Genomic DNA, 23,191 nt, shown 5'->3' on the forward strand with positions numbered 1-23,191 from the left:
CTGGACTCGCCGCGGTAGCCCGCCGTTGTTTGTCAGAGAGCACGGTTTAGTTGGGGGGGGGGGGTTGTTGGAAATATGTGACAGGCAGCTAATTAGTGACATTTTGAGGGGGTTGTTTTAGTAGGAAGGTTGAAGTGCTTTGTTATAAACACAGCGGATGAAACGGCATCACAGTACACACTATCAGATCTGCAGGCCGACATATTTTTCAAATGCGCAGGTCCAAAATCTGGATCAGACACTAACATTAGAGCCACACTATCTGCATGTGTACTTTGAGTCCTAAAATAAGGCTGCAATTATAAATTTCGATTAAAATCTTGCCGTCTTTAATGTTTTATCACTTTGCTGTGCTTTACTTAATCCCCCCCATGCACGCACACACATACACAAAAACTCTGGTACAAACACGCAGTTTTGAAGGCTGCAAATCGGACATTGACGACATCATTCAATATCAAGGCTTTCAAGTGTTAAACATCATCGGTTATAAATTCCTGCTCCTCATGAAAGCAACTGCATCTTTCGGCCCCTTATAAATGAGTGTCTAAGAAAAACAAAGTCCCACAGACCCACCTGTTCTGCTGGGATGTTCTGTGTGAAACGCTATAAAGCCTCAGAGGACTTGTGTCTTCTGCTTCTGATCTGTGTCTTGATTTCCCCAGGGCTGTGTGTGTGTGTGTGTGTGTGTATAAGAGAGAGCGAGAAACAGAGAAGGAGAATGTGTGTGTGTATGTGTTTGTGTACATGATGATGCATGTGTGCAAGTGTATGGGCATGTGTGCGCGCGCGCGCGCGCGCGCGAGAAAGAGAGAGAGAGATAGAGACAAACAGAAAAAGACAGGTGTGTGTGCGTGTGTGTCCATCTATACTGTATGTTTCAGTGTCTGTATGCTTATGTGTGTGTGCCAGTGCTTTGTGTCCAGATGTTGGTAAGGATGCTGTTTGAAGATGAGACTGTCTGGGACTGCTTATTAGCTTCCAGCTGTCACGGTGCTTCCACAAGACCTGGCTGAGGATGAAACCACGATTCCTCCCTTTCACGCCCGTTCCTCAAGATCAATTTTTAATTTACTGACAGTAAAGCTAATATCTCACCCAATTACACAGCACCTGACTCCTAATTGACTGCGGGGCATCGCCTAAGGCTCAGTGTGCGTCCAGAATGTATGTGTGTGCTTCCTCTCCCTCTCTTGACGCCTGCATGTGTGCACGTGCAGATGCACATTTTTTTGTGTGAGAGAATGCAGAGCGAGCGTACTGTGTGTTTAAAGCATTTGGAGTCAAGGGCAATGAAATGCAAATGCACTGGTGGGAGTTTGAAGCCAGGAAGACAAAGTGGGGAGCGGGGGGAGGGGGGGCAGTGAGAGAAATACCTTTAGGAGTAGCTAAAGACCAGAAGGCCAGAAGGAGTCCCAGGTCACAGGACAGTGAAGGTCAGAACACACAGAGATATAAACGCAAACACACACACACACACACACACACGAACAGACAGGAAAGAGAAACAAACAGACTAAACTGAGAGAACGCACTGTATAAACAGGAGAACAGGGAGGAAAGGCTGCATAATGCTGTTGTGGTAGAGATAGGAGCTGCTATCCATGTATCCCCAGTAATGTCTAGCAGGTCTCGTCGCTAAATTTACTGGGCTACTGGAGAAAAGGACTTCACAAATGAATAGAATAGATGGCTGTAAATATTGTACAACTTATTACTTCAGGTCAAGGCTTCTGAAAAAGATTCATTTTGCGATTCTGAAACTGCCCACTATGGTAAACACTGCAGCGTCTCCCCCCCCCCTTTTTTTTTCTCCCCAATTGTATCCGGCTAATTACCCCAATCTTCCGAGTCATCCCGGTCACTGCTCCACCCCCTCTGCCGACCCGGGGAGGGCTGCAGACTGCTACATGCCTCCTCCGATACATGTAGAGTCGCCAGCTGCTTCTTTTCACCTGACAGTGAGGAGTTTCGCCAGGGCGATGTAGCGCGTGGGAGGATCACGTTATTCCCCCCAGTCCCCCCCCCCCCGAAACAGACGCCCCGACCTACCAGGCCACATACCCACATCCAGCTTCCCACCCGCAGACACAGCCAATTGTGTCTGTAGGGACACCCGACCAAGCCGGAAGTAACACGGGGATTCGAACCGGTGATCCCCGTGTTGGTAGGTAACGGAATAGGCCGCCACGCCACCCAGATGCCTTCTTTCTTTTTTTCTTTCTTTTTTAATTGAACATGCAGCTAAACAGAGGTCATGTGGAAAAAGGAAGAACAGGGTGAGATGAGTAAAAACCACACGCTGTACAGAGAAACAGATGTAGATACGTTCCAGAGGTCAGCAGAAGCATAAACAAAGGGAATCGGTGAGTGGAAGAAACCTCGGTTATCGTTCAAGAGCTGTAAAAAGTTGATGTAAACATCAGGTGTTCACATCTCTATCGTGCCCAACTAAAAGGTCGTGCCGCTCACAGGGGATCCACAAATTCCTTTGCTACTCCAACCGTAAACCATCTCTGGGCAAAGAGATCTGGTGGCAGTGCGGCGGTGTACAGGCATCGGACGGCAGCTTACCTTCACCATGCCAGTGGTCTCCGAGCTGCTGTTCATCATGTCATTGAAGGACGTGAAGAGGTTCCTCAAGGACTCCATGAAGTCTGCCTCTCCTTTGTTCTCGTAGAGTCTGGAAACACAAGGACACACAGGGTCAAAGATGCAACGCACGACTGTTAAGTGTCTCCATTGTGAAAAGAACGAATGAAACGGGATCATTGTCTTAAGTCTGTAACTGGAAGTAGGCCTTGTACTGACTGCACATTTTCAATTGAGGAGCGATACGTTACATTCTATTTACATCATATCCTGTTTGGACCCCCTTTTTCTTTTTTTTTTCTTTTTTTAATTTTCCCCCTTTTTCTCCCCAATTGTACTGGCCAATTATCCCGAGCCATCCTTGTCGCTGCTCCACCCCCTCTCTGCCGATCCAGGGAGCGCCCCGACCAACCAGAGGAGGCGCTAGTGCCCTACCCGCAGACACAGCCAATTGTGTCTGTAGGGATGCCTGACCAAGCCGGAGGTAACACGGGAATTCGATCCGACGATCGTGTGTTGGTATGCAACAGAATAGACTGCTACGCTACCCAGACGCCCTGTTTGGACTCTTTAACGTTGATATTTTTAAATAGAGGGCCCAGGGACCACGGCTCTGCCCGGAGCTGCACCCGAAAAAGAAACACCAAGAGCGGTCTGATATGACATGGAAGCGGGGCAGGCTAAGCTAACTGCTAGCCCATGCAGACCGGCAGGTCCGTCATCCTGGCTGGCGTTCTCTTGAACAGTGATTGGTTTTTTTTGGTAGTTTTTAGAGTATGTGTGCTTGTAGTTTTTAGATGTGTTTTTATCTTTGTGTTGCACTGCTGTGGGCTGGGGGAAACGACATTTCGTTTACATGAAATGAAATGACAAATAGTGTTCCTGATTCCTGATAGACGCTTACGCAGCAGTTCAACGGGGCTAAAGTTAGCTCGTCTGAAATCATGTATGTAGTTTGTGTTTATGTTTAACAGCTTTTATGAAAGAGTGTGTTACGACGGCATTTCAGTAAAATCCTACTGTGAATAAAACCACACAGGCAATACCAAGCGATAGAGTTGCAGTAAAAATATAATTTGCCAATTTTCCTCCAATTAGGATTATGTTAATTAAACCCCCCCATGACTCTGCACAGATGGCTCTGCTAAACAAGAGACTAAATGTCAGTTTGCAAGTAAATAAGTGAGTAAGAAGCATGGTTCATGAGGTGCGTCGCATCTAAAAACACACACAAAAAGCGATTTACCCTGGCAGATGACCATGAGGCTGTTGTTTATTTCATCCCTGTGTAGACACCACATTGCCAACACTATCTCAACCGATGAGTTTTTGAAGACAAAAAACAAAAAAAAACTTCTGAAGAATGACAGATTTACTCGAATGACTCTCCTGAAATACACCCCAAGAAACCGAAGAAGGAAACACTTTCTCAAAGCCCTGTAAATTTCTATTCAGTCTGTCTAGGAGTCAATAATATTGGTCTCTTCCGCTACCTTGGCTCTGCGGCGCAAGAGTACAGTCGGGGGTGGAAGACTTCATCCTATTTCAGTGTGTGGGAGCACAAAGTGAAGTTCTATAGAAGTTTTTTTTTTAATTTTACCCTTTTTCTCCCCAATTGTACTTGGCCAATTACCCCAATTAGCCATCCCAGTCACTGCTCCACCCCCTCTGCCGATCCAGGGAGGGCTGCAGACTACCACATGCCTCCTCTGATACATGTGGAGCTGCAAGCCGCTTCTTTTCACCTGACAGCGAGGAGTTTCGCCAGGAGGACGTAGCGCATGGGAGGATCACACTATTCCCCCGAGTTCCCCCTCCCCCTCGAACAGGCACCCCAACCAGCCAGAGGAGGCGCAAGTGCAGCGACCAGGACACCGGCTTTCCACCCGTAGACACGGCCAATTGTGCCTGTAGGGACGCCTGACCAAGCCGGAGGTAAAACAGGCATTCAAACCTGCGATCCCCGTGTTGGCAGGTAACGGAATAGACCGCTACGCAACCTGGATGCCCCTATATGGAACTTTTTTGGCCTCTTTATTCAAATGGCAATGCATTTTGCAAGTGGAAATTCAATGTGCAATTTGGTCATGCAATTTGAAAATGCATTTTGCAATTGGCAATATAATATACAAAGTGGCAACGTAATCCTCAATTCAGTTTGAATTTTTTGATTAAAAATTCAAATGAAAGTTCAATCAATTGCATTTCATATTGCCGTGGTTTATTGTTCTCTTCAAACGGCAATGCATTTTGCAATTGGCAATTCAATGTGCAAGCGAAGCTGCACCCCCCAGTCTTCTGCATTTAAATTTACCTGCCACCACGCTCTTTTGGTGTCAAAATTCAAATGGAAATGCAATCTGTCAGTCCTCTCATCAAGGTGGGTCTTCAGTTAGGATGTCGGTTCGCAGTTCAGTGACTTGGTTCACTTCAATCCATTCGGCCAAGTGATTCGTTCGGTCACAAAAGGGGGACTTATTGAATTATTATTATAATCAATGTTACTATTACTATTCTTATTATTGTTGTAGTAGTAGCTGTAGTTTTATTATACCACAGAGGCACTGTCTGCATAGCTTCCCTTTTTGGTGCTCAGAAAACCAGCTGAGGAGTCAGTATGCAAGTGCAGTACAAAACAGGTTTTTCAAAGGTTTTGAATCTCCACACCTATGAGAGGTCCTTGATCATAAACTCATAACTGTGCACCAAAATTATTGGACTGACAGGCCCAGTAGTATGGGAGATTAGCAGCAGACTGATACTGGCACACGCAGACAGAAAAGCCAGTGTTTTTCCTGCCATAACAACACTTATGCACAGCATCCAAGTCAGTAGAACAGGAAATATGGGGGGGGGGGTTAATGTGCAGCACAAAAGCTAAAAAAAAAACCAACCTAATAAAAACATTTTGCCTATCGGTCTGTGGATGTGCAGCCCCCTCGGCGGACCCTCGCATGAATGTGACCAAGTCTAATATGAACTTGTTCCTTTATAACTTTCAAATTTTTTGGATTATCCAAATTCTTTTAATAACGTAAGATCACGTCGCTGTCAGATCTGAATCAACCGTAGATGTGAGTATCGCATGCACGAGCGTTAACGGTTTACCCAGCTGTATTACAACATAAAAATAAAGACAGAGGTCATTTTTGGTTCATCCAGTGTTCCTCCAATTTCCTGTGCTGAGATCAGCGGTTACTGATTTGCTGACTTGTGAAATATGATCGACTTCTCATTTACTTTCAAGACGCAAACCCGAATACATAATGTTTTGACACAGTTGCTGCCCATGCACACGTGCAACTCACATCTACGGTTGACTCAGATCGGGCAGCAACAGAGAGCAGCGTCGGTGGAGCAAGAGTGAATGAAGAGAGGGAGTTGCGGTAGTGAGAACAAATGTCTTTCAAAGGTTTTGGATCACCGCAACCACGAGAAGTTATTGATCATACAATCCTAACTGTGCACATTAGGCTGATAGGCCCAGTAGTATGCGAGATTAGCGGACACACACACGCATGCACACCCACACACGACCAAACACAATATCCCCTCCGGATTACCGCCTGGTGGAGGAAACAAATCACATCCCTTGTGGGTAACAAATTAAGATTTCCTAACCCGAGCACTTGAATCACTCAACTTCAGGCCGAACTTCGAAGCGGGCACACAAGACTCTTGAGGAGCCTAAGTAATGTTACTCCTCCACCTCCAGATAGGCCTGAGTAAAGAGGCCAAAAAACTTCCACACTAACTGAAGACCCGCCTTGATGAGAAGACCGACAGATTGCGTTTCCATTTGAATTTTGACACCAAGAGCGTGGTGACAGGTAGACGTAAATGCAATAGACTGGGGGCGGACGCCGTTTCGCTTGCACATTGAATCGCCAATTTCAAAATGCATTGCCATTTGAAAAAAGACACCAAAAAACTATGGTGATATGAAATGCAATTAACTGAACTTTAATTTTAATTTCTATTCAAAATAATTCAAACTGGGGGCGGCACGGTGGCAGAGTGGTTAGCGTGGTCGCCTCACAGCAAGAAGGTGCTGGGTTCAAGCCCCGGGGTAGTCCAAACTTGGGGGGTCGTCCCGGGGTCGTCCTCTGTGTGGAGTTTGCATGTTCTCCTCATGTCTGCGTGGGTTTCCTCCGGGTGCTCCGGTTTCCTCCCACAGTCCAAAGACATGTAGGTCAGGTGAATCGACTGTACTAAATTGTCCCTAGGTATTAATGTGTGTGTGTGTGTGTGTGTGTGTGTCGGCCCTGTGTGATGGCCTGGCAGCCCGTCCAGGGAGTCTCCGCGCCTGTCGCCCAATGACTGCTGGGATAGGCTCCAGCATCCCCGCGACCCTGAGAGCACGATAAGCGGTTCAGATAACGGATGGATGGATGGAATGATAATTCAAACTGAATTGAGGACTGCGTTGCCACTTTGCATACTGAATTGCCAACTGCAAATGCATGAACAAATTGCAGACTGAGTTGTGAATTATAAAATATGTTGCCATTCGAATAAAGAGGCTAAAAAACTTCCAAAGAGCTCCATCCATAATCCCCCGAAAATGCAAATACATTTCATCCTCTACACGGACCCTATAAATCTTCACCAACCGATTATTAACCACAAATGAACCGCTTTGTGTCTCGTGCAAGCTAATGATGTGTGTCCACCACTCACTGAAAAACTAAAACTCAGAAACTGGCTATTGACTGAGAACACAAATTCAGGCTAATTTCTTCTTCATTGGCTTGAGCGGGTGGGGAGTCGGGGGGTTGTTTAGATTGGTCCCTCTACATCAGATTTCATCAGGGTTTTTTTTTTGTTTTTTGGGGGGGGGTTGTTTTTTTGGGGGGGTTTTTCCCCCAGAGAGGCAGGTATTGTGGTGTCCCTATCTCCCGCAGGGCTGGCACTATTACATGGTCCAAGATATAGTCACTGTTCAGGGCTTACAGAAATCATGGGGTTTGAGACATACTCTCTCAGGGCTTCTACAACAACAATTACTTAAAGCCACTTCTCTACCGCTGCACCAGGGAGCGGAGTCAAGCCGGGATACTACCACGCCAGTGATGGGCAGCTTACCTCCGGCGGGGATCATTTTGTGATTTGAGTGCCTTCTCTACCATGTCATAAGGAACGTTCCACTGGCCGGCACCAAGTACCCAATCACCTGCCGATGTGGCCCCGCTCCATTCGTATCAAACCTCCAGGGAAGTGACTAAGGAAGTCTCCAACTATGCTCGCACAGTTATTGAAAAGGCAGCTTTTGGATTTAAGAGGGTTAAGAGCACTGGGATCTGAAATGGCAGAGAAGGCCTAGTAGAGCTATCCCCTTGCATCTCTCACAGCAGAAAATGCTCTCATTTTGATCTATACAGCCGTCTATACCCGATCTTTCTCGGTAAGCATCTCAGCCGTGTCAAAAGCGTGAAGCTTTGCCCCATTCCATCTGTATACGCTTCAAGTCTCATTTTGTGCACATATACATGGATGAGTGATTACTCCCAATGTTAAAGCTTTCAAATCACTGATATAGTAATAATAATAAATAATCAACATAGTTAGCATAGAGAACCTCAATACTCATGTTCCTCTTTTTCCCCCCTTTTTCTCCCAATTGTGTCCAGCCAATTACCCTACTCTTCCAAGTTGTCCCAGTTGCTGCTCCACCCCCTCTGCCAAGCCGGGAGGGCTGCAAACTACCACATACCTCCTCTGATACATGTGGAGTCGCCAGCTGCTTCTTTTCACCTGACAGTGAGGAATTTTGCCAAGGAGACGTAGCGCGTAGGAGGATCACACTATTCCCCCAGTTTCCCCTTCCCCCTGAACAGGCGCACCGACCAACCAGAGGAGGCGCTAATGCAGCAACCAGGACACATACCCACATCCGGCTTCCCACCCGCAGACACGGCCAATTGTATCTGTAGGGATGCCCGACCAAGCCGGAGGTAACATGGGGATTCGAACCAGCGATCCCCGTTTTGGTAGGCAACAGAATAGACTGCCACGCCACCCGGGCACCCAATACTCATGTTTCTTGAAAGGTGTGCTAAATTTTGCAAAGTCTATTGACCTATCTGATTAACCTACATTCTGGCAACACCTTTTCTTCTAGTTCGCGAAACAAATATTCTATTTTTTTATAGCCCGTAACTTTACACTTCCGATTGTACAGTTAAAAAGTGAACCAGTTTAGATTGTTTACATAAAGGACGTGCTGATGACCCAACATGACCAGGGTAATGGAAAAAAAAAACCAAAGACCTGATATCAAATCCCCTTCAAATGTCAAGATGAGGGGGCCATTCATTTTCCTGCACTGGGAGCCACTCAGTGCACATCTTGGATGCTGGCCACACAGGGAGTGAGTGACGTCGCCGTGGTGTGATTTGCGAGGTAAAGGACTGAGTGTCCTCCAGACACTGAATGTAAAACCAGTCAAACTCTGCACACTCAATTAGACCAGGGTCATACATCAATCCCTCTCCTACCCTGAGAGGCACCGGCCCAAGGCTGTAGATCATCATCCATTTAACATCCCCATAGCCAATTACAAATGCATCTATAGAAACAATGTTATCCCAGGACCCTTAACCTCCACCCAATTTCGATGGGTAATTTGCCTACAGAGGAAGAGAAAAACACCACCGCAATAAATATAACCTTCTCATAGAAACAGCTTTGATGAAACCAAGTAGTATAATTGACTAGGATTGTAGGAATAAAGGCAAAAAAAAAAAGTATGTTGGAAAATATATTTAAGCCAAAAGGGGCACTAACAGCATTCAGACAGACAGCAACCAAGCTTGGAGAAATTCTGCACAAGATGTTGAGTATTCTTGGGCATGTGTATGTACATGTGCATGTGCATATGCGTGTGCTTGTGTGAGGGGGACATACTGGTTGAAAAGGACCCTGGAGCGGACGATAAACTTAAAGATGTACTCCAGAGCCTTCATGGCCTTCAGCAGCTGCTCCGTCAGCTTCTCCGCATTTTCCACATAATTTTTCAGAACCTTGGTAAGCTTCCTGTAGAGACAAACTCAGTTATACAATGAACCAGAGACCAATCTGGACTACCAAGCCCTGTTACAAAGTGTGATTTACTCACGTGTAAGCCAGGGTAGCACTGAAATGCTTTCGAATGTAGGTTTCAAGAACAGGGTTAAAGTGTTGAAACTTTCTGTCAGCTATAAGGCCGATTATGAACACCTGTCGGAGGAGAAAGACAAATCCATTAAAATGTAAACCGAATGGCTCACGGAGGAGAGTCAGAAAAATGGCCCATCTCATTCAATATGCTGAAAGGAATGAGGAAAATAAACCAGTTTTGAAATAAGCAAAAAGTAATTTTCTTCCAATTCTCTAGACCTGCATATAATCTAGGACACCCGGCAACACACTTTCTGCACTGACAGAGAAATAAAACTGTTCTTTTTACATTTGCTCTGTGATGTTAAGTGATGGGAAGCAAGATAGACACATCCTGAAAGACGCTGTAAGATTAATCAGTGGCTACAAAGACGAATTAGTACATGAAAAAGTTGTGAAATTAAAATTCAAACCGACCAATTTATTTTTGCTTTCATGAGATCTTTATCTCGGGTTTATCTTGCAGGAAAATGGAAAGTTAAATCCTACACCAACACGATTAATGAAAATGTTACTCTGGTGCAAAAAAAAAAAAATTCATGCATATCAAATGCAGTGGTGAATCCACCGATGTTATCTAATCTGCTCACTCTCCAGCACCCCTTCTTAATAATCACCTATAGGGAAATGAGTACAGGTTGTAAACCGCAATGTAATTGTGATATTGCAGCATTGTTGGGGGAAAGCGTGGTAAGTGCGAGTAGGCAGGTATCCCAACAGAGACATTCTCATTCTGCAAATCTTAGTGTCTCCCTTTGGCACTTACTCAACATTCGTCTGAGGAGCATAGTGGTACTTTCTGCCTTTACGTGTGCAAAAAAAAAGGGCGCAGAGCCTGTGGCAGACCACACACCCTGGGAGACATGAATTGGTTTTATGCTTTGCTTTTGCCTCCAAAAATGGATGCTGTCACATTGTTTACAACTTGCCAATGATAAAGCCCTGCTTAAATTCTATGCTTGGCAGCACATGAATAAGTAACAAGCAAACATACAGTACATAAAAAAGGTTTATAAAATTATCATGTGATGCTTTGATACTTCAGCATATGATACTCCCCTGGAAACGAATGCTAATAGATTATCAACTCCTCTGTGTCTGCACACAACACTTTAGTGAAAAAGGAAGTGACAATGCACTTGTGGCTCCAATAAAAAAAAGCAAATAAAAACATGTTTTCTGAAATATCTAGGAATCAATTTCCACAGGTGTCCGGGTAGCATAGTAGTCTATTCCGTTGCCTACAAACACAGGGATTGCCTGTTCAAATCCCCGTGTTACCACCCGCTTTGTCGGGCATCCCTACAGACACAATTGGCCGTGCCTGCGGGTGGGAAGCCAGATGTGGGTATGTGTCCTGGTCGCTGCACTAGCGCCTCCTCTGGTCGGTCAGGGTGCCTGTTCGGAGGGGTGGGGGGGAGACTGGGGGGAATAGCGCGATCCTCCCACACACTATGTCTCCCTAGCAAAACTCCTCACTGACAGGTAAAAGAAGCGGCTGGCAACTCCACATGTATCAGAGGAGGCATGTGGTAGTCTGCAGCCCTCCCCTGATCAGCAGAGGGGGTGGAGCAGCGACCGGGACGGCTTGGAAGAGTGGGGTAATTGGCCGGATACAATTGGGAAGAAAAAGGGGGGGGGGGTAATCCGAAGGAAAAAAAATTTTTCCTCCATCAAAAAGGGGAGAAAAAGGGGGAAACCCCCACCCTCAAAAAAAATATTCATGCATCTTTTTTTTTCCATTTAGTTCATTTCTTTTTTTGGCATATGGACAGAGTGACGACACGCTCCTGAATATGTACCCACATATTAATTCCCACCAGCCTGCAACTTGGCATTGCCTGAGTGAATTCCCCCCTGATCTAAAAGAGTGCTGCTTACCAAGGCATCAAAGACCAGGGTATCAAACGTGTCACTGTCGGAGTTCTCCATCATGATGTTGAAGAGAGCATCCAGAGTGTCTTGAAGAAACTGGAATGAAAAATGCACGGTACGTCATGCCAGATCAAGGAGAAAACATTGGCATCTTTCACTCAAATAAATCAATAATAAAAGATAAATCAAAATAAACCACAAAAAAAAAAATCAAAAATCACATTTGGGAGATTTTTTTTTTTTGTGAAATACTGCCACCCTACCATTTGCAGAAACATTTTTCTGGAAGACTTGATTAAATGGTAAGGAAAAAAACCCATTTTATTCATGTCAAATCAAATTCAGCCTGTCTTTAGAAACGATGTAATTTGAGCAGGATAGCCAAAAGGTGTTCTGGAATGAGAATTCCGCACACGGCTGCTAACATCAAAGGCTCATACGAACAAATGACATAGCCGCTGTCTGCCGAAATACTTCCAATTTCATCACATCAAGATGAGCAGACAAAGTAATCCAAACCACAGAGAAAGATGGACCACTCCTAATCCTAAATAATATGGGTTATCTCATTTCATGCGTCTCAATAATGCCCAACCTTAAACTTTACGGTCCGTGGGTCAAGAATTTAAATGTGTGGTATGATAACGGCAATCATGCTTTGTCAAATCACAAGTCTAAAGTGTAAAGATTTTATTATTCTGGATAATACAGCACAGTGGAAGGGTAATGTTATAATAGCAGTACAGCAGAAAACTGTTGGGAGTAGGGGGGAGTAGAGCAACATCGTGTGCATGTCATTTGGTGAAAATGTTAATCAAAGCAGTCAAGACAGACCACAAACTGCCTTTTGGAGAATACCCCCTCTTAATTAGTCCATGGGCCAGAGCCCAAAATTTCCTATTTCGGTACACTCAAGGTGGCAAAACTTAATTATAATTTTTGAAAGGATCCATGTCTGTAGATGATATTTTGGTATGATAACCATTCCTGAGTGGCAGCTGTATCACAGTTATCAGCTCATGAAGTTAACCACCCCCTAAAGTAAATTGCATTTTAGACGCTGGTGCATATCCTGGTTTAGCCTCATGGTCAGGACATTTTTCAATGTTCTATAATATTGTCTTTGGTATCATTTTAAAGTGGACCTTCTAAGCTTTCATTCAAGCCCTGTTGTGGATATTTCTCACAAATATAGAGGTCACTTGAGCTCTTCAACCTGTCAATAACACACATCTTTCTGCAATTTTCGCCTAAACTATATACTTTCTTTTAGCCCTGTGACATCTAGGAATATCAGGGACACAAAACACAAAAACTGGAATACTCACAGGACTGTAAAGATTCAGGAAATGTATAATATACCCATACTATTTCATTGTGTGAGGTGATTGTGAACCTTAAATTAGAAGGGCATTATTACTAAGAAACTAACTAGACCAAAGCCAGTTAGTCCATGGGTCAGACCAGATATCGATATCACCCAAGGTGACACAACTTCACTGGTGCCATTTTATTTGGTACACTAACAGATGTAAAATAATACATGATAACCTTTCCAAATGAGCAGCTATTTCATTTTTCTTTCAGGAAACCTGTTTCTGTGCCTCTCACGATTGTGTATTTGCCCAGATTTTTACAAATATAGCATTTCAACACCCCTGGTACTGATTAGCCTAGCTTAAACTCTGGGACAGTTCTTAGTTGGCCAACAACCAAGGATAACCAGTACTGTGTACTTCCATTCATTGTGCTAAGCTAGGCTAACGTGCAGCCAGATAGCTTTCTACTAAACACATATAGAGGAAACTGGTATCTATCTTCTTGTCTCACTCTGGAGAAGATTGTAAGCTAATTTCCCATAATGTTAGCATGTTCTTTTAATGTATATGTTAATATGATTAGTTAAAGTGGCTACGAGGAACTTTCATCTTGTGTTGATTTTAGCGACCTCATGTGGACAAAATACAGCTGTTGCATAGCAACTAGGTAATGTATCTATTTGTGGCTATGTAAGATAAATAATGGTAATATGACGCTGGTGAAGCAAAGTAAACTTTGTTTTAGTAGTGTTCATACACCTAAGTTACATGTATTTGTTTGTATGTGGCAGGTGAAAACTGACTGAATATGGCCACTGGTGAACAAGCAAGTTTTTACCCAATACCAAAGCGCCCACGGGTGGAGTGCATTATCCACTGTTCTGATGATACAGATAAGCTGGTTTCACTACAAAGTGTCGACTCATGGAGAACTCTGCTCAGGGCAGCTCAGATACGAAATTATGCACCAGTTTTGAAACTGGCAAAAGACATTCCTGAGGGGCAGATTCCAGCAATCTACTACCACAGAAAGTGTCGCAGTATCTTCACTATGAAGCAAATTCTTGATGGCCTCCTTGCAAAAGAAAAGAAAAGTTGTGTCTCTGCTGAAGAGAAACAATCTAAGAGAGTAGCTCGACATGCTCCAAGTACATCTAGGACTTATGATGCAGAGTGCATATTTTGTCAGAAAAACAGCAAATATTCCAAGAGACAGAATACGAGAGAAGTACTGGTGCAGTGTCGAGAACTGCGAGCTGATGCAAAGATCAGGAGTGCAGCCACAAAGAAAAGGGACAGCAGAATCCTTGCCATTGTGAGTAGAGACCTTGTAGCAGCTGAAGGGCACTACCACAGGTCATGCTATAGACTTTACACCAAAGAAGAGGTTTCCAAAGGAGAGGTTGCCAGCAATGAAGATGATGATGCTGCAGCCCAGTATGAAGCTGCTGTGAATAAGGCATACAATGAGCTGTTCCTCTTCATCAGGATGGAGCTTTTTGGCAATCCTCAAGTGATGACAATGACTGATCTCTCTTCTAGACTGGTAGCTTCAATGAACTCCCAAGGCATTGCCCAAGTCAAGGAATCAACCAAGAAGCACATAAGGCGAAACCTGGAGAGTGAGTTTGCTGGAGCCTTGCAGATATTCCCTGATGAGAAAGGAAAATTCCTCCTCTATCCCGATAACTTGTCCATGAGGGAACTTGCCAAAGAAAATCAGTCTCTCAAAAGGGAGCTGCAGACCCTGAAGTGTCAGTGCACAAGATGTTATAGCCAAAGCAGCCATCAAATTGAGAGCAGACATTAAAAGTCAAGATGTTCCTCAAACCTGGCCGCCTGAAGTCAAACCAGAAGCAGAATGTCCTACCATTCCAGAGTCGCTCATTATCTTCCTGTACTCTCTACTCACAGGCTCAAATGATCCTGATCATGCATCCCAGAGAGTGCAGTGCCTTCTGCAGTCATTTGGCCATGACATAGTATATGCAGTGACATGTGGAAATACCAAGCCTTCCAAGCACATTGTTCTGCCATTCAGTGTCAAATCGTTGACAGGAAATGTAGAGTTGATAAACATCCTCAACCGACTTGGTCACAGTGTGTCCTATTCACAGATGGAAGAGATCAACACTGCCCTGTGTCTCCAGAAACTCTCATCATCAGGGAGTGGCATTGCCCTTCCAGCTAACATCCATCCTGGCATATTCACAACTTTAGCCTGGGACAATATCGACCGTCTTGAAGAAACTGTCAGTGGTGAGGGAACATCTCACAGAGTCAATGGGATTGCTGTGCAAGCAAAGCCAGTCAACCCACTTCCTGTCCAACCCATGCCCACTGTTCCCAAAACAAAGAAGAGAAGCATTGATGGACCCCCACCAATGTTACCAACTTACAATGCTGGACAACGGGTAGGGCCACCACAAAGCAAAAAGTCAGATGCCGATACTGCAGCCAATACTAAGCTTGCCAGAGAGAAAAACCTTCTTTGGGTCCTAGCACGCATGTCACAACAAGAAGAACAGTCAGTCAGCAGCTGGACAGGCTTCAACATCCTGACTCGAGGGGAGATGACGGTCATCCCCGACAATATAGGCTATCTGCCTACAATCAATGCTCCAGCGACACAAATGTCTACTGTCAATGAGGTACTTAACCAGTCACTGAGCATCATGCAGTGCTTAGGCCTGAGGAAGATTGTCTGTGTCTTTGACCAAGCCCTGTATGCGAAGGCTGTCGAGATCACATGGAAACACCATGACAAGTTCCATGATATCATTGTTAGGCTTGGGGTATTCCACACCATCTGCACACTGCTGGCAATAATAGGAAAGCGTTTCCAAGATGCTGGACTCAAAGACCTCTGCATTGAGTCTGGCATGATTGCAGAAGGCTCAATTGCTGGTGTTATGGATGGCCGCAAGTACAACAGGGCAGTGCGACTACACAAGCTCCTGTATGAGGCTCTCATGCGACTGACCTTGAATGGTTTCCTGTCCTGGTTGGAAGAAACTCACAGGAATGACATGGTTCACCTGAATGAGACACTGAAGACCATTGACAGCCTTGGGAAAGAAGTCTCACAACATGCTTTGAAGGAGGTCCTTGAGAACAGCTCTTGTACACGCATCATGGATCTATTTGAAGTCTACCGTGAGTTCCTTAGAGGTGGAAACGGCAGCCTCTCGAACTTCTGGATGTCCTATTTGGACATGGTTGAAATCTTGTTGGGGCTCATCCGAGCATCCAGAGAGGGAGACTGGATGCTACACTTGGCTAGCATTCGAGCAATGATCCCATGGTGCTTTGCTTATGACAGGATGAATTATGCATGCTACCTCCCCTACTACTACGCCCAGATGTCTGAGCTGCCCATCACACACCCAGATGTGTACACAGAATTCATGGAAGGAGGCTTCTCAGTCCAACTGGGCTCCACCAATCCCTTTGGCCGAATCCCTGTTGACCAAGCTATAGAAGACACGGTGAACAAAGACACCCAAACAGCTGGAGGGACAAAGGGATTTAGCTTGAAGCCAGGAGCTGTGACCAAATATTATCTCACAGCTGAGTATAGAAGCATGTACCTCAGACAGCTGAGAGACCTGACAGGTCAAGGCAGGTGCAAATGGTCTCATCCAGATCTACAGAGTCCAAGGATCAAGAGAGATGAAGCAGATGTCCAGTCTCTCATGGACCTTATGGAGAATAACTGGCTCAATCCTATGTCCCCTGATGAGATTGATTTGGTTAGCCTCTCCACTGGCAACATGGCTCCACCTGATGTGACCATAGATCTCTTGAGAGCTCTTGAGAAAGGAGAAGAGGCCTACCAAGCATTCCAGCAAACAAGGTTAGATGCAGACCCACCAGCTGTGAAATTCCACGACAAGATGACCAAGCAAAGTCTGAAAACATTCTCCAATGTCAGCACAAAACAAGCTCATGGAAAGAAAGCACAGGATGTGGTTCTGAAGGCAGATAGAAACCTTTTCAGTCACATGATCCTGGTGGCTGAAAGCAGGAAGGTGAATCTGAAGGATGTCCTTGCCTACCCATTGGGCCCACTACCATGGGCACTGGCAAATGCTGATGGGTCCTTACGAAAAACAAACAAGGCTGCACTTGCCAGAGAGCTTGAAAAGAATGTATCTCCTGCAGAAGACATCCCAATCCCTTCTACTTCCATCATTGATGGGATGAGCCTGGTCCAAAAAATGAATGGCAAAAACAAAACCTTTGCACAGGTGGCAGAGTCAGCCTTGACCCAGGTCCTCCATGAGGGAGCACAGAGTGGGAGGATTGATGTTGTTTTTGATGTCTATCACCAGACTTCGATCAAAGATGCTGAACGACTGAACCGGGGTGGAGACATCACTCTCCAGTACAAGAATCCTGCAGGGGGACACCACGTCCAGCAGTGGAGAAAATTTCTGTGCAGTTCCTCCAACAAGACCAGTCTCATCAAGTTTCTGGTGGAAGAGTGGAAACTCCCACGATACAGAGCTATGCTGCATGGCAAGGTGTTGTACATGACCTGTGAGGAAACCTGCTACAAGTTGACAGAAGATGGGTGTGAGGAAGCAGCAGAACTGCACTCCACACATGAAGAAGCTGACACCCGTCTGCTCCTGCATGCATTGCATGCAGCAAATGCGGGCTCAAAGTCAGTTATCATCACAGCTGAGGACACTGATGTCATGGTGCTTTGTCTTGGCTTCCAGAAGGACATCACCTGTCCCATCTACCAGAAGTGTGGGACTCAGAACCGCACACGGTTTGTCGACATCACCAAACTGGCAAGTTCACTTGGAGACAGCATCTGTGACAGCCTAATTGGCTTACATGCCTTCACAGGCTGCGACACTGTCAGTGCATTCGCTGGTCGAGGGAAGCCGAATGCCCTGAAGATAGTGAGAAAGCACACTTCCCGCCAAGAGACTTTTAGTCAACTGGGACAGACATGGAATGTGAGTGATGAGCTGTTCCAGAAAATTGAGCAGTTCACCTGTCGGATGTATGTTGCTAATAGCAGCACTGCTGAGGTGAACAAACTGCGTTACCAGCTCTTCTGCACCAAAAGGGGAGAGGTTGAGTCCAGCCAGCTGCCACCATGTAGAGACTGTCTCTTTATGCATGTTCAACGAGCCAACTATCAGGCAGCAATATGGAAGTGCTGTCTGCAGGCTAACCCTGTGGTGCCAAGCCCTACTGAGTATGGATGGACAGACGATGAAGGCAAGTTGGCCATTTACTGGATGCGCTCCCCACCTGCACCAGATGTGGTCTTGGAAATGCTAACATGCAAGTGTGTGCATTCATGCAAAATGCCAAGCTGCATGTGCCTGTCAAATGGACTTCCATGCACAGACATGTGCAGGTTACAGACCTGCAGTAACCAAAAACAGCAGGATGGTCCAGAACTGGACTTTGAACTTGGGGAGTCAGATGATGAGAGAAACGAGCAGTTTGATGAATGACAGTGTGATGATTCTGATGGTATTACTGTGGTAGTAGTCTATTGATGCACAGGATGTTGATTCTGGACTTGGTTACCCAGAGCTTGATAACAATAATGTAACCATATTCACATATACCCATTACCCTACCCATTACCATTACATATACCCACTAATGATATGGGATTACATGTATCATTGACTAAGTATATGTAAATGTCAATGTTGTTTAAAGTATTAAAATAGTTCATTACCTCACTATGGTATTCCTTTTTATCATGTATTTTGATTGTGTATTTAAACAAATGTATAGAGACCAGTTTGTGACCTAACTGGCTTTGGTCTAGTTCTCATTTAAGGCTCACAATCACCTCACACAATGAAATAGTATGGGTATATTATACATTTCCTGAATCTTTACAGTCCTGTGAGTATTCCAGTTTTTGTGTTTTGTGTCCCTGATATTCCTAGATGCCACAGGGCTAAAAGAAAGTATATAGTTTAGGCGAAAATTGCAGAAAGATGTGTGTTATTGACGGGTTGAAGAGCTCAAGTGACCTCTGTATTTGTGAGAAATATCCACAACAGGGCTTGAATGAAAGCTAAGAAGGTCCCCTTTAAAATGATACCAAAGACAATATTATAGAACATTGAAAAATGTCCTGACCATGAGGCTAAACCAGGATATGCACCAGCGTCTAAAATGCAATTTAGTTTAGCGGGTGGTTAACTTCATGAGCTGATAACTGTGATACAGCTGCCACTCAGGAATGGTTATCATACCAAAATATCATCTACAGACATGGATCCTTTCAAAAATTATAATTAAGTTTTGCCACCTTGAGTGTACCGAAATATCGTCTGGCCCATGGACTATAATATGGTAGTGTCAGTGCACGAGGACAACCGATTCAACATCAGGGGAGCCTCAATGGCTAAGTACCCCATACAGCTGTGAGTGTTAGCCTATAAAACCTCTGAGGACACGTCTACTCAGCGGATTCGGAGGCATCGTAAGATCAGATGTAAAGGTGTTTTGAAACACAGCAGAACATTATTCTGAGGGGTCTGCCTTCACAGAGAGAAAATACCCATCATGTTCAGTATGAGAGATAAACACAGAGTGGACGATGGGTGCAAAAAGTCAAACAAAGTCACACACTGGTGCAAGGGCAAGGGTAGGCTGTGTTACACTGACAAAGGCAGGAGTGTGCGGTCGAGACGCCAAGGGCCTAGGGGCATCCGGGTAGCGTGGCGGTCTGTTCCGTTGCCTACCAACACGAGGCTCGCCGGTTCGAATGCCAGTGTTATCTCCGGCTTTGTCGGGCGTCCCTACATACACAATTGGCCATGTCTGCGGGTGGGAAGCCGGATGCTGGCATGTGTCCTGGTCGCTGCACTAGCGCCTCCTCTGGTCAGTTGGGGCGCCTGTTCAGATGTGGAGGGGGAACTGGGGGGGACTAGCCTGATCGTCCCACGCGCTACTTTCCCCGAGTGAAACTCCTCACTGTCAGGTGAAAAGAAGCGGCTGGTGACTCCAGATGTACCAGATGAGGCATGTGGTAGTCTGCAGCCCTCCCCGGATCGGCAGAGGAGGTGAAGCAGTGACAGGGACGGCTCAGAAGAGTGGGGTAATTGGCCAGACACAATTGGGGAGAAAGGGGGGGGGGGGGGTTAGAAGAAAAAAAAAGGCTGCCAAGGGCAAACATTGTCTTGTGGCGATGAAGATGAACGTGAACTGTCAAAAATCAAAACCGCAAACTCTGAAAAACTTCTTCTATATACTTCATCTGGGACCTAAATTTTGTAATCCATGATTTACATATTCTAAATTACCGTATAAACGACGAGCTGAAAATATCACATAACTATACAGCCGCATGCCAGCGTACACAACTCCATGTTGTTTTGGAGAATAACTTGGTGTCACTGTGGGGGAAACGGTAATCGCACCCTTACGGTTTAATGAGGAAGTATAGGCAGAGCTGACACGAGTACTGACCAATCTAAAACCGCCTGAGCGAGGGGCCTACCAAACTATGCAAGTCTTTCACCAGATACTGATTTATTCATCTGGCCTATGACGGATACCTTAAGGGCCCACCAACATTTTTTTTTCTGATTTTACCCCCTTTTTCTCCCAACTGTATTCCGACCAATTACCCCACCCTTCCGAGCCAACCCGGTCACTGCTCCATCCCCTCTGCCGATCCGGGGAGGGCTGCAGACAACCACATGCCTCCTCCGATACATGTGGAGTCTCCAGCCGCTTTTCACCTGACAGTGAGGAGTTTCGCCAGGAGGGCGTGGCACGAGGGAGGATCACGTTATTCCCCCTCCCCCCTGAACTGGCGCCCTGACTGACCAGAGGAGGCGCTAGTGCAGCGACCAGGACTCATACCCACATTCAGCTTCCCACCCGCAGACACGGCCAATTGTGTCTGTAGGGACGCCCGACCAATCCAGATGCAGCACAGGGATTCGAACCGAAGATCCCCGTCTTGGTAGGCAACGGAATAGACCGTCACGCCACCTGGACGCCCCCCGCCAACATTTTTGACAGCAGGGCAACCAAACTGTTGACTGTGTATGGTGCTACATTCTTCCTTTTGGTTGGTGATTCTCTAAAAGAAACAACATCCTCCCTCTTTCCTTGACAAGTGGTGAATTCAGGCTGCCAAGACATTTTGTCTTTCGGAAAAAAGAAAAAAGAAACGAGGATTGATTGGACTGTCTATATCACAGACTGTTGAGACATTTCTGCTTCTGTGCATTCAATCAGAAGAGCGCTTTGATAGGGGCGTCCAGGTAGCGTAGTGGTCTATTCCGTTGCCTACCAACACGGGGATCCCGGTTCGAATCCCCATGTTACCTCCGGTTTGGTCCCTAGTCCTACAGACACAATTGGCTGTGTCTGTGGGTAGGAAGCCTGTTGTGGGTATGTGTCCTGGTCGGTGCAGTAGCGCCTCCTCTGGTCAGTCGGGGTGCCTGTTCAGGGGAGAGGGGGAATTGGGGGGAATAGCGTGATCCTCCCATGTGCTACATCCCCCTGGTGAAACTCCTCACTGTCAGGTGAAAAGAAGCAGCCGGCGACTCCACATGTATCAGAGGAGGCATGTGGTAGTCTGCAGCCCTCCCCGGATTGGCAGAGGGAGTGGAGCAGCAACCAGGATGTCTCGGAAGAGTGGGATAATTTGCCAAGTACAACTGGGGAGGAAAAAGGGGAAAAAATCCCCTCCCTAAAAAAAGAAGCTCGCTTTGATTAAGATTCATTAGTAAAGATTATCTTCATGAATATGTACAGAAAAAGCCATGACACTGTGATCAACAGACAGTTTGCTACAGCATAGAAACACGGGAAGATTTTCCTTCAGCATCCGGTCGTCGTGACATACAGAAGCCAAGTGTATTTGAAACCACAGGGTCTGAGCATCAATTTATTCCTCTGACCTTAACGACTTCCCCGCCCTCCACCTTCATGAGCTGTCGGAGGTTCTGTTGCAGGAGGCTGGTGTTGGAGCGCCACTTCAGCAGGCCAAGCAGGTCCACTAGAAGAAAAAAAAACAATAAAAGGCCCATCAGTTATTTACACATGTACAGCGTTAACATCCACTTATACATTTTCATTATTGCGTCAGTGAGCCGTATTATGATGAAACGTAAAATACCATTTTGTGAGATCCCTTAGTGCGTTCATGGAAAATTACTATTTATGAGGATGAGTCATGATGTCGTTAATCTTTCCCAAGACAGTTTCCATTCAGGCCCCCTTTGACACATTATCAAACAGAGGGCCTTTAAAGAAATTCAAGCATCTCAGTTTTTTCAGGCACTGCATCTTGCAGACCTGTGAACAACAATCAAATAAATCCTGGGGTAGGCCATTAATGGGACAGTTTGGGGGGCTTTGGCATGAGGTAGTATGAGTTAGTCATATACTCTATATTAAATACATGGACAAAAAAAAAATTAGTGATAGTGATGACTGTCAAGTGGGTTGAATACTTTTGCAAGGAACTGTATATCACAGATTCCTGAACCAGCATTAGCCAGACAAACACTGTACGAACAGCTTGCATAAGTACATCGCAGTTTACAGAGAAGCCTTGGCCGGCTAACCTGTCCCCTAACATCTCATTGGAAGCTTGTTCCCGCCTCGCACCCACCCCCAATGTTGAGTATATAGCCACGGTGATGGATGTGTATCATCTGCTGCTCTACCAAACTTAAAAGGGTCCACCACTCACTTGGTCTTATCTAAATGACCAAGGGTTTTCCATCTCAAGCAGATATAGATTTTAAAACTGACAGCTGGGCAGCTCGGAGAGACAAGTGGAATGAAATGAGGATAAATCAATCAACCAAAGAAGCATCTTTCATTCCAGTGTGGTGTTGCTGTTGGAGGACATCCACACAGCGTGAGAGGAACTAAAAGACGGTCACGGTGTTTACCGGACGTGGTACTGAGGCAGCAGTTAGGGAGGGGGATCCATTGCCACTACTTTAGAGCAAGAGGTTTTGCTTTGGAGTTACCAGGAAATCACAGTGCGAGTTAGACACAACGAATAGCATCTGCTCAGGGACGGGAGCCTTTGCTGGCAAAAAGCTTGAAAGAAGACACACAGCTAGCAGATGGAAAGTAGCAGCATAAGAGAGATGACATTTTCGAGTGTAAATTACATTGCCATTTCCCATGTGAAATAAATTAAAAATTCATTTTGCCATTTCAGTGTTTGTCCACTTCTTAACAGCCTCATTTTAGTCTAATTTTGACAAAGTAAGCAC

At 45.5% G+C, this 23,191-nt stretch overlaps 1 protein-coding gene across 2 annotated transcripts in view; it reads right to left on the reverse strand.

Moving 5' to 3' along the window:
* Nucleotides 1–23,191, reverse strand: part of dock1 (dedicator of cytokinesis 1) — a 350,480-nt gene that overhangs the window by 231,335 nt on the left and 95,954 nt on the right. For both annotated transcript variants that reach the window (XM_056297765.1, XM_056297766.1), the window contains exons 19-23: nt 21,857–21,954; nt 11,632–11,721; nt 9,710–9,810; nt 9,499–9,627; nt 2,575–2,683 (exon numbers count right to left, since the gene is read on the reverse strand). In XM_056297765.1, coding sequence (XP_056153740.1) covers nt 2,575–2,683; nt 9,499–9,627; nt 9,710–9,810; nt 11,632–11,721; nt 21,857–21,954 — 527 coding nt within the window. The remainder of the gene's footprint in view (nt 1–2,574; nt 2,684–9,498; nt 9,628–9,709; nt 9,811–11,631; nt 11,722–21,856; nt 21,955–23,191) is intronic.

Source organism: Lampris incognitus, chromosome 17 (assembly GCF_029633865.1).
Source record: "Lampris incognitus isolate fLamInc1 chromosome 17, fLamInc1.hap2, whole genome shotgun sequence".
NCBI classification, from domain to species: domain Eukaryota; kingdom Metazoa; phylum Chordata; class Actinopteri; order Lampriformes; family Lampridae; genus Lampris; species Lampris incognitus.